Source organism: Xylaria bambusicola, assembly GCF_022495145.1.
Source record: "Xylaria bambusicola strain CBS 139988 unplaced genomic scaffold F5B22scaffold_62, whole genome shotgun sequence".
Lineage (NCBI taxonomy): Eukaryota > Fungi > Ascomycota > Sordariomycetes > Xylariales > Xylariaceae > Xylaria > Xylaria bambusicola.
Genome location: NW_025953615.1, coordinates 33,706 through 47,555, shown reverse-complemented (window position 1 = coordinate 47,555; position 13,850 = coordinate 33,706). Strand labels below are relative to the sequence as shown.

Sequence of the window (13,850 nt, the reverse complement as noted above, 5' to 3'; positions counted from 1 at the left end):
TAGATTTACTTACAATGTGAGAGGTAGGCTAGGTACCTTTAGGTAAGTACACGCACCCAGTGGGCGTATATTAAAGAAGCCGCCAAGGAGCCTCAGCAAGCTAGCCACCGCCCAGAAATCTTACATCCTTCACACATCGACTTGAAATGTTCCAACTTGGACCATGCTCAGACACAGCCATAGCCCCCTTTTCCTTTCCCTCGTAGTTCTTAGCTACGGCCCTTCCTTTTTTCTCTACTATCCTATACCCTCTTCTTGACAATTATATTCTTCGCACTATTTTCCGGCTTAGCCCCTATGCTCTTTCTTACTTGTAGGAACGGGCACTTGCGCGGTGAGAAGACTCGGGGAGACCTTCAAGTTCTACCTCCCTAGTTCTATTCTCTAGTTATATCATGACATAGCCTCGACCCCGTCTCTCTCTTTCCTTTCTAGCCCTGGCTTTCTCCAAGTTCCTCGAAACGCTGCAGTAGCCGTCTTTCTCGCCAACCCTCGCTCTCCATGATCATCAGCTATCGTCGCTTCCGGCGCACCTACCTGCGACCGACTCTCCTGGTCCTCTTCTTCGTCTTCCTCATCGACGCTGTCCGCCTCGTGCGCTACCGACCAGACACGTACCGAACGAAACCGAGCGAAGTATATCAACAACGATATCGCGATGGGGTCCCGGCCAACATCACCATCTTCATTGCTTCTGTCCACCGCAACACAGAGGAGATATTGAGATCAGCCTGGAACCAAGCAGTGCTGGATCTGGCAGAGTACTATGGCCCTGAGAACATATATTTTTCAGCAGTCGAGTCGGGATCTCAGGATGAGACCAAAGCTGCATTGCTCGAGCTTCGGGAATCGCTAGATTTGAAAGGTGTGCCGAATTTGATAACGTTGGGCCAGACCGTATGGGAACAGTTGGAAGAGATTGAATCACGGCCACCGCCGAATATGCGGGTGCCGACTTGGATTTGGAACATGGTGGAAGACCAATGGGAGATGCGGCGGATTCCGTACCTCGCGCGAGTGCGCAACCAAGCTATGGAACCGTTGAGGGAGCTAGAGAGCCAAGGGAGGACTTTTGACAAGGTCCTCTGGCTCAACGACGTTGTCTTTGACGTATGTCACCTGATTCGTGCCGGGGGATACCGTTACTCGCTGTCCGACAGGAAACTAACTCACGTTTATTAGACCGAAGATGTCGTGACGCTCCTCCATACGCGCAACGAAAAGTATGCCGCGGCTTGTTCCATGGACTATAAAAACGCGCCGCTCTACTATGACACTTTTGCGTTGCGGGATGACATGGGCTTAAAGACCATATCACAATACTGGCCATGGTTTCAGTCCCCTTCTTCGCGGGCCGCTGCTGAGAAGAATGTGCCTGTTCAGGTAACGTCATGCTGGAATGGCATAATCGTCTTTGATGCGGAACCGTTCTATGCCAAACCCCCGCTTCAATTCCGCGGTATCGATGATAGCCTCGCCGATTTCCACCTTGAGGGATCGGAGTGTTGTCTCATTCACGCTGACAACTACCTTACCTCCGAAAAGGGGGTATGGGTTAACCCGAATGTCCGCGTGGGATATAGCGTTGATGCATACCGACGGTTGCGGAGAAACCGTTTTCCTTCACCCTTGTGGACAGTAATAGGTGCCTGGGTTAACCGCATCAAAGGCGGGCGAATAGCTATTCAGACACAATTAGAAACTCGTGTAGTGACAAAGCGTCTAGAGCAGTGGAAGGCCGAGACACCTCATGGACAACCACCACGACATGAGCCTGGGGCGGCCTGTCTCATTAATGAGATGCAGATTATGTGGGAGAATGGCTGGAAGCATTTATAGACTTTAAGATAAATAGCCAGAGTCAAGCGCACAAGTAGTAAACTTCAGGAGCGCATCCATCAATACGTATAACCATCCAGCTTTGTAGTGTATGCACCTCCTATATATGGCAAATGAAGCCTTTCTAGGACATAAGAACAAAATGTTCTACCTCTTGGATGTGAAATGTAACAAATGCACGCAAGCCTTGTGCTAGCTGCGTCACCAGCGCAAGTGGTTCCCAGCTCGAGCTTAGTATACTAAAAGAGATAGCCCGGAGGAACCCAGAAAGCAACAACAGAACGCCATGTGATGAAGGTAACGAGCCACTCGTATCAAAACATTTCACCCCTTTATTCTTCGCTGTAAAAATAGAAACCTGACTCAAGTCATTCCCACACTTTTCCTGTCCCCGTTCTATTTATTATGCCAAAGGAAATTCCTCAGGCCATCCCACTCGTTGGACTGCACGTAGATGTAGTTCATGCTAGAGCGCAGGCTGGGCTGTAGGTCGTCGGGGTTGTGCCGGAACAGGTGCATGACCATGCCCCAGGAGACGGCGGCGAAGACGGGCCACGCGTAGTGATTGATAAGGGCCGAGGGGCCCTCTTGCGATACCACGGGGAGGCCACGGCCTGGCTTCACGGCTAGCCGCGCTAGGGCGAGCACCACGCGCGCGAAGACGTATATGACGATCTGCTGGTTCACGCTCGAGATCTTGCCGGACCGCGAGCGCCGGCCGAAGACGAAGTAGCCGCCTACTAGACCGGCGAGGAGCGTGTCGTATGGACCTATTTGGAAAGGAAAAAAAGGGATAGTCGTTAGCCTCTTTCATGACCCGAATATTCAATCTCTCTTCTTTTCCTTTCTTCGATTCAATCCCTCGTGTCATCGCCAAGACAGATAATTCGCTATATCCGCACCCCCTCCCGAGCACCGACTCTCTCTCTCTCTCTCTCTCCATCTGGGAATATATTGAAACTCACCCTCCTTCCCCGGCGTGGGACCGTAGTGCTTGAGCGCATAGCACATGAGCTTGTAAATGGTGGCGAACTTGGCGAGGTTGCGGGCGTGGGTTCGCGTGGCGCGGAAGACGAGGTCGACCTTGTCGCGGAAGGTGCCCGAGCGGAACAGGAAGACCATGACGAGGGCGTGCGGGAAGCGCACCTTGGCGCCGTAGACTGCGCCGTTGCGCGCACCCTTTACCACGGCGAGGAGGTCATGGTTCGCTGGGTCGCGAAGCACGCGCTCGATGGCGGCCTGCGCGAGAGCAAGTTAGTCTTTCACGCATCTCTTCCTCGGCATCTTCTCTTCTCCCCTCTATTCTCTATGGCAAAGGTCTCTTTGCGAAGCTGGGAACTTGTTTCTTCTCATGAATAAATTGTTCTTTTATTTTGTATGCAATACATAGGCTTCGCTTCGAATCGAATCACTGATCGCTCGATGGGAGCGAGGGCGTAAAACAACGCACCTTCATGCTGTGTATGGCGGACGTCATCGTGCCTCGGCTATTCTGGGTATTGGGGGAGGGAGGACAGGTCGCTTTCGGTCGGCGCGCAAAACGGGAAGATAGGGATGGATAGGAGAGCTTGTACCGATATCATTGGAAGATGATTGATTCTTCAATTGAAGGAGAACATATTATAGGACAAGAGAGGTGGTGAGGGTATTGTTGTTGTTGGTGGTGTTGTAGTGACTGGACAGCTCGAGATTCAAGAAACCAACGGCACATGCTCGCTCACATGAGATCTCGGCTTGAAGAACAGCACCAGGGGTCACTAGAGCTCTGGCACGCCGGGTCCAGTTAGCGCTAGCGCATCGCCCGAGCACTATTTACCCCGGAATTTGCAAAGGGCCGTTGCCTTATTGGAGAGCCTATGACGCACCTGGCTATCGATAAGTGGTCCTACCGTTACGAATACTCCTACAAAGCCGTTCGATTTACATGTGATCCGTGAGGTGGTCCTTGGCAGAGAGAGACTTCTAAGTTACTACCTAGTTCTCTCAAGGTCTATCTAGGTAGGTTCACTCGCCATCGTATACCTCCTCTTTTCATATCTGCTCTTCGACAGAATGATGTCTAATCGTAGGTGTCTAGTGCAATTTTCACTCGTAAGTCTCACGAGTTATGATGATGTAAGAGCAAATGGGACGAGGGCACTATTGAAAAGGAGAGGCTGGTATTTTTACAGAATGAACCCGACATCCCGTAAACATCCATACCAAAAGACTTTGCTGTAGAAGTTTTCCCCTGGAAACGGCGAGATCACCACCCGTCTGGGTTGGCATCTGCAAAGACCGAGCCCGCAGCGATCTGATCGTACCACACTTGTCTTGTAGGCTGCGTCCCCTGATATCCCGAATCGTGCCACCCATTCGCATAAAGTCCAACGCGGAACTGGAACGGCCGTCCGTCGCCGACGTTGGTGGGGATATCATACGTCTCGGTGACCTTCTCGCCGTCATACCACATCTTGAAGTAGCCCGTGTTGTCGCTCTTCCAGCTGACCTGGAGCTCGATGCGATGCCACACCCCCGGCGTCACCGTCTTCAGGTTCTTGAAGGAGCGCGTGATCTGCTGGTTCGTCGGGCACACGTTGCCGTACTTGACGCGCGTCGCGAGCTGGTCGCCCTCGATCCACACCATCGTCGAAGGCATGTACGTCTCCTCGCAGCCCAGGTCCGTGAAGTCGGCGATGAACTGCGCAAGGTTGTAATTCTGCGCCGGCGAGAACTGCCAGTTCTCCTGCAGCCTGAACGCGAACCCGTAGAAGCCCGTGTCCCCCTTCTTGTAGACGTTGTACTTGACCGCCTCCGAGTGGTACCGCCCGTTCCAGGTCGAGTCGTAGACCTGTGTCATCTTCAGCGCCGTGCTGCCCTTATACGCCACGTTCGTGACCTCCTGCACTGTGCCCTTGTTCTCGCGCGTGTACGCGTCCCAACCGGACATTGTGCCTGTGTTGCTAAAGATCTGAGTGGCTTGCACGGCAGCCGCCGCACCTAATGCGTAAAGAAGATGAGTGAGAGTATGAGAGAGCATTGTGTCTGTTTGGCCACTTTGCTAGTTGAATAGGTACTGTAATTCACGAGAGACAGATGAAATAATTTCTCCACGACGAATCCAGCAAACCTGATTGATCCTATTGAGAGGTATCATGCCTTTATATTCACAGCTATGAGCTGAAGCCATACCTATAAATATCACCACTCTATCGGCGACATAATGTCCATACCTCGTGAATGATGGCGGGGTGGCGCTCTAGTCAACGTATATTGCGCATTTACCTGCCTAATGCGACTAAGGTAGGTAGCCGACTTAACCCTATTTCGAGCTACCCACAGGACCCGAGGAGCCTGTCAAAGTCGTTGCTTGATTCGAAATTCTCACAGCGTAACCGCCATGATGTTTAGATTCGGCGATTCGTATCGGCTATGTATTGAGTTGCCGGAGGTTGAACCGCGGGAATAGATCAACATTCGAGTAGATTGTTGTGTTACCCGACCCTCTTTCTCTCTCTAGCTCGAGTTTTGATGACAGATGACATATAGTGAGGTTTCACAAGCCGTCAATATAAATTTAAGGGATAACTTCATGTCCGAGAGCTGACGCCAGCATAACTTGACTAAATATTCCGCGGGAAATCCGCCTAGTTAACGTAATGGCGTTGTCCTAATAAACACCTCAGCCGGGGACCATTGCCTATTACGTACGGGCTACAGGTGACTGGTTAGCCTACACCCATATTCCCAAAACCTAGTTTAGTCACAAGGCTGTCGCGTCGGGTGATTGGGCGAATACTGGTCTTTTTAAAATATACTGTAGGCTCAACAGTCATCAAAATGTAACATCGTCCCATAGGGTGCTAGTAGAATGAGTGATGACGGAGTTACGGAGATGTGTCTTGTCCAGGGCTCAGACCGAAGCTTTCGCTCTTGCTCTTGTACTGTGAACACAACATACCACACATTGTCACTGAATGACTAACTGGGGAGATTCATCCGAAGGATAAGGATCCGGGATTCATGCCAGGCATGGAACGTATCTTTGTTTGATCTAAGAGCGCAATATTTATTGGCTTAACCGGAACAAGGAGTAAGCGTAACATATAACGTCCATTGCACCCATGGCCTGGGATGTCATTCCCGTTGGGTATTCATTTGCTTTATGTATTTTGCTCTTGGCCTTGTACTAAAGTGAACTGAGCGTGATACTAGCTGCTTTGTGCAGCTTTCTCAACTCTGGCATGCTGAGATTAATGTGCAGCGTGACATATGTACTGCGCAGACGCCTTGTACATTGAGCCACGAGAGTGTCTTCCCTCAAAAAGTGATCCTTAGCTTACAAGGCTGAGATCGACCTGTGCAAGGCTCGTGCTGGTAAACACGCCCCCGTTACTCAAGAACTATGGAGGGCTATCAGGGGATCCCACCAGGGAGGAAAATATTGGTGTCGAAAAGGTCAGAAGGTTTTAATGTGACTTGTGTGCACCCCTAGGTATACCTGGTAGAAGAGAACTGTATCTTAACCATGATACGCGAGAATTATAATATCATGAGTCCTAACAAACAGAACGTTATAGGGCTCATATTGAAGCTGTGCCTCATATCTCATGGTCTAGAGGTATAATAATGTACCTACAAATCAAGATCAGCGCATGCTTCTAATAGTTGCAGGGAAACGATCGTACTTTCGCTCTTGCAGTTGCTTCTTCAAGTTTACGCAACACTCTGTTGTTGCTTATTGGCAAATTGAAGTTATAAGATAAGACAAATGAGTGGTAAAACGAGTATTGAAGATCTATCTTGACTTCACTACTCTTGTCTCGAATATAGACACAACACTTAGTCGGTAGCCTCGTGAGTCCCAGAGCGAGCGGCACGGAATCAGTACCCCTATATCATCTAGACTATCATCTTCGCCAAGCTGGACGGCGTCAGTGTAGGTGATCTTTGGCTTGAAAGACGGACCCAATGAAAGACCTAACGATTTCTTGAGCGATTCTGAGGTAGCAGCGAATACACTTCGAAGCACAGCTAGGGAAAGTGAATTTATATGGGTCTCATCCTGGCTGACTGGCGATCCTAAAACGGCGGTTGTCTGTGTGAACAATACATCTCCCGAGTCGACGAGAACGTGATGGAGATTTAAATCATGAAGACCATGTCCAGACGAGATCTTGTCACCGGCGGCGGAAAATAGCGTGACACTTCCCGGCTGTAGCTCTGCGAGACCTAGATGTGCATGCCATTCGACGCCAGCCTGACGCGGAAGCTCCTCGACCTCGGCAGCGAAGAAAAATGGAATGCTTTCTACTTTGTTCCTCAAATATGATTTCTTGTCATAATCATCTCCATCATCGTGGACAACCAATCTTTTGAGAGCACTCCAATTCGGAAGAGAGAACGGGAAAGACTCCTCCTCAGTGCCGCCACTATAAGTCATGTACTCAGCGTTGTACCGCCGGTCCCAGATATCCGGGCCAGCATTATCTTCATCACTCATATCATGTTCATCACCGGAGTCATCTCCGTCGTCCAAGTCAGGCCATAGGTGAGCCGTTTTCCACACAGTTGCAGCAAGCAGGGTCTGGTATTTCATCGTATCGGCGGATGCCGCAGCAGGGAAGTAGGCGACAACGCTCGTCCACCAGCGGACTTGCATCTCAATCCCGACACGCCATAGATGCTGTAGAGCCAGTGTGATTTGTAGTTCAACATTATATTTTGTGGACGATGAAGGCAATACCATAGATGCAGGGAGTAGGGGAATCTGGCCAGCTATAGATACGGCGAGAGGTGAGCTTGATACATCAGAATACACTGGCAAATTGGATTCATCTTCAATATCTTTCTTAGTCACGGCCTCAGCTGGTGGCAGAGACAAGAGTGGGAATGCAATGGCTTGACTGTACGGGCCAATATTAGCAGGCGCCCAATACGAGCGTGATTGGACATGAAGCCCTCGTCTTTCATGTGGCTGCAAACATAGTTGCACCGTTAAGTAGACTGCGATAGCAGCATCTTTTGGTAATAGTTCACTGCCGCAAGATATCGTGACCCGAGACGGCGGGTTGGGCTTGCGGAATAATGAACCGTAGTGTTTGTTGACGAGTGGGAAATCTGACATATGTCGTAGGACGATCACGGAGTTTGTTATCGCCGCAGCAGAAAGTGCGTGCGCATCCAATTGTCGACGGATCTGGTTCACGATGCTGACTGTTTGTGCTTCGACGTTGAAGGATTCGGCCCCACCGCTGCCGAGATAGCACCATTCATGCGACGATGAGAAGGATCGCGGCGACAGCGGTAGTTCACAACTCGGCAAGTCCGTTGGAATTGAGTAAGAACTACTAGTCGAAATGGAATTGGCGGTGGGTTCGGTCTGGCCATCGCTTGATGACACATTGGCAAACCTTGGCTCTTGACCATCTGCGAGTAAGCATCGTAAAGAGTCCTCAAATCTGGGGTCGAGTAAATCGGGAACTCGGACATCTACTAAGCTTGGCAATTGATCAGTCCGCTCTACCGAATCCTTCAGCACGACATCCGCGCGGCGAAAGCTGAGCCAAGCGCACCCGCCTCCTTCACGGATGATGCGTCTATCATCGTCCGATACAATGATACGACCCTTGAAGAGGGAAGGCGGGCCGTCTACCACGAGGGTCTCAAACTCACCACCCTCGCCGAGTATGGATCCCCGGCCACCTGCAGCCCCGAAGCGGCGCATAGCGCGCTCAACACGCCGCACACCAACCTCGCTAGCCACATTTTCCCAGAGGAAGTCCTCGTCGAGGCCGGCACTGGCGACCTTGACAATGCGCGTCTCGAGACCAACTGCGGCCATGTCACGTAGGAGTCGAGCATCTTCTCGGGCAGGTTTTTGCACTGAGTTCCCTTGACGTCTCTTGGCGTCACGGCTATTCCACGTGGCTATCCCCGTTAAGACAATGTCTCGATCGTGGCGGCCTCTAGAGGCTGTGGCAGGCAACTCAGTGAACTGCCATAAATATGATAGAGGCACTAGCCCTAAGCGCAGAGCTACAGACTCGACTCTCGTGCGCTGGTATGTTGATAAGATGGCGCCTGTGCACAGAGCGTTGGCCTCAGGATGCGCCTTGATGACAGCACGTAATAACGGCACTAGAGACTCAGTCTCATCCTCAAGCTCTTGCTCATGCTCTAGCTCTAGCTGTGCGTTTTGCTCCTTCTCACCGCTGGACGCCACATGCGTATGCGCCTTGTGGCTTGGATTCTCATAGCTTAAGCCGTGGTGGACCGCAGTTCCCACGATCTGTTGACGATATAACGGCAAACCTGTGGCCCGCGCGTACAACGGGATAATCTGATGACCTACGGTCTGATACATGAAACTGTTCAGATCCGTCTCACCGTCGTCGTTTCCATAGCCAGTACCACCAGCTTGGGTCTGGGTTTGACTCTGCCCCACGCCTGTGCTGGCTTTCTCTACTGTTTCTGGCGGGTAGAGATTGGCCAGTGCCACGACACGATGCCCATTAGCCTGGCAATGGAGGATGGAGTAGAAGCTATCCTTTCCTCCAGATATGAGTGCAATCACAGACAGGGACTCCTGTACCGCCGCCATGGCGAAGACAGGGACCCAGCAGTTGTAGCCGGCCGCCGGCGTAAGACTTTGATGGGCAGCAATGAGAACTGGAAATTGAGCAACCAGGTAGCAAATTCACTAGCGCAGACCAGAAAACCAACAACTTCAGCTGTTACACGGGTTTTCTCAATCTTGGTCGTTAGCCAGATGGGCCGATACGTCAGCCCCGTGCCGCCCTACCACATAAGTTCGCCGGGCTCTGTATTACCAGCCTGGCTGTCTAGAGCGGTGTAGGCCTCTATTAACTTTAGCCTTCAATGGTCGATTCCCAACGTCAAAGATAGCGGCGTCTGTGCGTAGATACCCGGGCAATGGACAAGATTGACTATGCGAATTTACAAATTAGCCTCGTTCACACCAGATGGATAGGGCAAATGAAGTTGGGTGTGCCGGCAACGGGATTTGGTCAATGACCGACCCTAGTAGTGAACTTTTTAGCGCAAGTCTAGGGGTTTGATCAGGGCCCCCCCCCCCGCTATCATCATTTGCGGACCTTGTACCGGAACCAACACGACTTGAAGTAGAGTGGCGTACGGATGTTTGGCAATACAAGCTAACTCATTTCTTTGCTCCCTAGTGTAGAGTTGGCTGCTATGCAGGAGTAGTAGAGCTAGAGCTCCCATTACAATGGCCTCGGGAGACGGTAGAAGTCGGTATGTTTGTTCGGTTCCTAGATGCAGCGAGCATAATTACAACGGGGTTCAGACCAAACACCTACCTACGCTCTTACCGTAGAGTTGGTGATATGCGTACGAATATAACCATGAACCATTATGATATGAGATTAGAATACCCGTTTCACCCAGTTTGTATGTGCACAAACACAAATAGAAGTTGCGTAGTGAAAAGATTGGTTGGCAGCCATATATTGATGTGAAAAATCTGCTATCTGTACAAAACATTGTCTGAGAGTTGTTCCAAATGTCCGGCACTTTGCGATACTCATTACAGAAGAGGCAGTAGAAAAGCGAAGCAGAAATAATATAAGGGTGCAATGTCGCTAGATTTACCCTTCCGGGTATCAGCTGCGTCCCCAAGGAAATTGAAACGAGTTAGACCGGTTGCGCTGCTCCGTCTTGCTCGGGGTATTACAACGAAGGTAAAGAATGGGATGCCGCCAATATGTGTGAGCGTGAATGTCGTAGGTCTTCCGAGGCAGAAAATCACACAAATGTTCTATGTAGAGCCCGCCATGCCACGCCTCGCCAACCATAAGATAAATTCCAGTCCATGTTCCTACACTGTACTACCAAATCGCCTGTGACCCTTTTATTCGTGGTGATAGGGGCTTTGTACGTGTTGCTATGTTGATACACGAAGGCATGATGCTGCTGAAAATCAATATGTAACTTTTGAGTCCTCTAAGGTATGAAGCCTTTTCGCCTTGGTCCGATTCAATCAAGCCGCCGATTGAAATCCCTAGTGACCGATCCGCATAAAGCTAGCGGGGTAGGTATGAGTATGAAGGAGAAGATGTCGTAATGTCGTTAGATGCCTTGCACCGTGAAGCCGACGTGTTAGGTCTACGAGAGATCTACTCAGACCGCTTGCGTTTCTTCTTGCCGCTGCTTTCGCTTTGCGAATCGTCAGAGAAGTCACTGCCGCTACCGGGAATCTCGGATGCGACTTGAAAGAGGACTTTGCCAAAGTTGTGATAATCACTGTCAGCAGATGCCATCATGTCAAGGCCCTCCTCACTCCCATCGATGAGGTTCATGACGATGGCCCCACTTCCATGAGTGCGTGCGTGCTGTGCGAGATTGTCGCTGCGAGAAAATTTCTTACCACACTCGTTGCACTCAAACGGCTTGTCCTGAGTGTGAAGAGAACGGTAATGACGCTTAAGATGTTCTTGGCGGCGGAATCGGCGGTTGCATAACTCACAGACGAATGTCTTGCTAGGATCCTCGGTCAGGGACTGCTTGCGACCGCGGCGATTAGCGGGAGCAGGGATAGGTGCAGGTGCAGCCTCAGAGCTGTCACTAGCAACCATATCAACACCGTTGCTTGTAGACTGAGCTTGACTAGAAGTCTCTTGTTGCTGCCCCTGACCAGACGTAGAGTCGGTGGTGGTAGCAGCAGCGATGTTCATGATGGGTACAGGCACGCGAGTCTCCTTAGTAGTTCTCAGCTTCTTGTCCTGGTGAAGGTCTGAGTCAAATGACGCAGCAGGGCTTGGGATTCCAGTCACAACACAAGATGTTGTGTCCTCACAGTCGAAGCCGCTCTCTGTCAGGAAAGCGTCTTGGCCGAGAGAGAGTGTCGTAGAGCAAGTAGCAGAGCGCGATCGCTTACCCTCGACGAACGGCTGCTCCCCAAGATTGACCAGGCGGTTTACGAAGTCGTCCTCAGACTCCAGGTCGGAGATCTCATCAAAAGCCGGCAGACCGTGGTGGAGGGCAGGATTGAAATCGAAGGAGATGGGCAGCGCGCTGTCCTTGGCTGGCGTGGCGCCCCTGAACTCTTCCAAGGAGACAGGAGATGAAAACTCAGGAGCCAAAGTCGGGTTAGCGGCACCTCCTACTGTGAGATTGCGGGGGTCGCAGAAATCAATGTCCTGTTCACAGTTGGGTGATGGCGACGGTGAGAGCGACGGACACGAGATGGATGACGATGATGAGGATGTCGCGTACGAGGCTGTGCTCTCGGCAAAGGAGAGGTTGGTGGGAGTGGTGCAGGAATTGTTGGAGCTGTTGTTGTTGATAGGGGCTGCGACGGGAAGGCCGCTGGAAAGGTTGGCGCTAAGCGAAATGCCCTTCCCTGTCTGAGGTACCTGCAAGTGTTGTTGTAGGTACACTATAGCACCCGTTAGCCCAGCCCCTCGAACCTTGCAAAATCACATTCACGCCGCCAATTCAATCAACCCATTGGTGATTGATTGCTATTGCTCGTGCAACCAATGTCCAGTTATCACAGGTATACAATGACTGGTCATTCCCCCATCCCATTCCGGCATTGATACATACATGTCATGGAGGGTGATCAGGTCGACAGTGCATGAAGAAAGAATGCATGAACTTTCGACTTACCAGGCGTTACTGGGGATCCGTAGGTGGTCCAGTCAATGTTCTCCAGAGACCTCGACACTGTCTCATCGTCCGCCTTAATCATCTCACAACCGTCAAGACCAGAAAACATTGGGTTCAATGGTGTGGATAAAACATCCTGTATGTGAGCCGGGCTGCCCATAGAGCTACCAGACGTTGATAGAGGTGGGGTGGCTGGATAGTAGAAAGACTCATTGTCACAAAAGTCTGTCTCGAGCATGAGCTTTCCAGGGTGGTTGATCATGAAGCCATTCGGCCTCTGAGGGGTAACGTTGCTGGGAACGGCCGCGAACATCTTGGCTGGGATGGCTTGTGAAGATGATGAGTTCGGTCGTGAGTAGATGGGTGTCGAAGGAACCGTCGGGACAATGGGAAACATCTGTTGCTGCACCTGTTGGAAGCCCGGGTGCTGGCTAAAATGTCCATGTTGTCGGTTCTCAGGATTGGGGTCTGGTGTGTAGTAGAAAAACGATGCTTGACCCATCTGCGCATTCATCATATTGGGATCCATGGTTGCTTCGACTCAGATTAGCCCCAGATACTCGAGCATAGTCCAAAATCCTCTCAACTAACCTAATGGTACAGGTTATGGGAGGGGACGGCTTGTTGTTCTTGTAATATCCGATTATGTGTGTCCTTGCTCACGATTTATGATTAAGTATATATATGCAGCATGTACTATACAGTGTTCGTTGGTGGGCGGTTGGCCTAAAGATGGATGGTGGTTTCGGTTCCGGGTGGAAAGGAGTGGACGTCAGTCTTGAATGACTTTCATAGATCGCCTAATTATCGGACGCGGCCAGATTCTTGTTATACAAATGCTTTGGCGAGTATCCGTAGCCTTGACTAACAAAGCGACAACGATGAGAGACGAGGTAAGGTCAGGCCCAACTATATCTAAATGAAGGTGAGGAAGGTCGGGAGTAAGCCCAATGTTCCAAAAGTTGAGCCTCAAGAAATAAAGAAACCGATAGGGTTTGAAGAAGAGAAACCGCTCTACAAGTACGTCGACCGGGCTGTCGATCACAGGCTGGAGTTAAAGAATGAATGAGGTTGAAGGGGACCTGGAGGATATGTAGCAGGAGGTCGGTGACAGATCAATACCAGTCAATACCAGTCAACCCACGCCGCCCATCGATAGGCACTGGACGGCCAGCGGGTGGAATGGGGACCGACCCACGGCCAAAACCCACCCCATCCATGCAATGTCTCACTTGGGGAAAGCTGACAAGGGCCCTGGTCAACAGTGGAGGGGTAGGCTTGGCGGAAGAGAGGACAAAATGAAATCCCTGTCGGGTGTCTGGGGCAAGACGCGGAAACATCAGATGAGGTAGTGGACCGTGTGGGTAAAGTGGTGTGGG

At 50.9% G+C, this 13,850-nt stretch overlaps 5 protein-coding genes across 5 annotated transcripts; 1 reads left to right on the top strand and 4 right to left on the bottom strand.

Annotated features, from left to right (window-relative positions):
• Window position 1: 1 nt before the first annotated feature.
• On the top strand, window positions 2–2,072 carry F5B22DRAFT_478004 (polysaccharide export protein). The gene is made up of 2 exons (XM_047972213.1): window positions 2–1,110; window positions 1,183–2,072. The coding sequence occupies exons 1-2, from the start codon at window positions 502–504 to the stop codon at window positions 1,837–1,839; spliced, it is 1,266 nt and encodes a 421-aa protein (XP_047826331.1). The 5' UTR covers window positions 2–501; the 3' UTR covers window positions 1,840–2,072.
• Window positions 1,709–3,729, bottom strand: F5B22DRAFT_477834 (peroxisomal membrane protein 4). Its single transcript, XM_047972209.1, has 3 exons — window positions 3,290–3,729; window positions 2,805–3,078; window positions 1,709–2,609 (listed from the first exon to the last, which is right to left on the bottom strand). The coding sequence occupies exons 1-3, from the start codon at window positions 3,314–3,316 to the stop codon at window positions 2,236–2,238; spliced, it is 675 nt and encodes a 224-aa protein (XP_047826330.1). The 5' UTR covers window positions 3,317–3,729; the 3' UTR covers window positions 1,709–2,235.
• A 1-nt stretch (window position 3,730) lies between these two features.
• Window positions 3,731–4,958, bottom strand: F5B22DRAFT_477955 (polysaccharide lyase). Its single transcript, XM_047972211.1, has one exon. The coding sequence runs from the start codon at window positions 4,856–4,858 to the stop codon at window positions 4,085–4,087; it is 774 nt and encodes a 257-aa protein (XP_047826329.1). The 5' UTR covers window positions 4,859–4,958; the 3' UTR covers window positions 3,731–4,084.
• A 938-nt stretch (window positions 4,959–5,896) lies between these two features.
• Window positions 5,897–9,759, bottom strand: F5B22DRAFT_478044 (uncharacterized protein). The gene is made up of 2 exons (XM_047972214.1): window positions 6,507–9,759; window positions 5,897–6,453 (listed from the first exon to the last, which is right to left on the bottom strand). The coding sequence occupies exon 1, from the start codon at window positions 9,419–9,421 to the stop codon at window positions 6,617–6,619; it is 2,805 nt and encodes a 934-aa protein (XP_047826328.1). The 5' UTR covers window positions 9,422–9,759; the 3' UTR covers window positions 5,897–6,453; window positions 6,507–6,616.
• A 516-nt stretch (window positions 9,760–10,275) lies between these two features.
• Window positions 10,276–13,622, bottom strand: F5B22DRAFT_625152 (uncharacterized protein). The gene is made up of 3 exons (XM_047976162.1): window positions 13,063–13,622; window positions 12,472–13,005; window positions 10,276–12,238 (listed from the first exon to the last, which is right to left on the bottom strand). Exons 2-3 carry the CDS (start codon window positions 12,998–13,000, stop codon window positions 10,977–10,979), a joined length of 1,791 nt encoding a protein of 596 aa, XP_047826327.1. The 5' UTR covers window positions 13,001–13,005; window positions 13,063–13,622; the 3' UTR covers window positions 10,276–10,976.
• Between the last annotated feature and the right edge of the window lie 228 nt (window positions 13,623–13,850).

Excerpts from the sequence above, each read along its gene's own strand:
- F5B22DRAFT_478004 (XM_047972213.1), top strand. The coding sequence starts at position 502 with ATGATCATCAGCTATCGTCGCTTCCGGCGCACCTACCTGCGACCGACT. Across the intron at positions 1,111-1,182 it reads TCAACGACGTTGTCTTTGAC|ACCGAAGATGTCGTGACGCT; the intron begins GTATGTCACCTG and ends CACGTTTATTAG.
- F5B22DRAFT_477955 (XM_047972211.1), bottom strand. The coding sequence starts at position 4,858 with ATGCTCTCTCATACTCTCACTCATCTTCTTTACGCATTAGGTGCGGCG.
- F5B22DRAFT_478044 (XM_047972214.1), bottom strand. The coding sequence starts at position 9,421 with ATGGCGGCGGTACAGGAGTCCCTGTCTGTGATTGCACTCATATCTGGA.
- F5B22DRAFT_625152 (XM_047976162.1), bottom strand. The coding sequence starts at position 13,000 with ATGGATCCCAATATGATGAATGCGCAGATGGGTCAAGCATCGTTTTTC. Across the intron at positions 12,239-12,471 it reads CGGATCCCCAGTAACGCCTG|TGTACCTACAACAACACTTG; the intron begins GTAAGTCGAAAG and ends CGGGTGCTATAG.
- F5B22DRAFT_477834 (XM_047972209.1), bottom strand. The coding sequence starts at position 3,316 with ATGACGTCCGCCATACACAGCATGAAG. Across the intron at positions 3,079-3,289 it reads CCGCCATACACAGCATGAAG|GCCGCCATCGAGCGCGTGCT; the intron begins GTGCGTTGTTTT and ends GCTCTCGCGCAG. Across the intron at positions 2,610-2,804 it reads TCCCACGCCGGGGAAGGAGG|GTCCATACGACACGCTCCTC; the intron begins GTGAGTTTCAAT and ends CTTTCCAAATAG.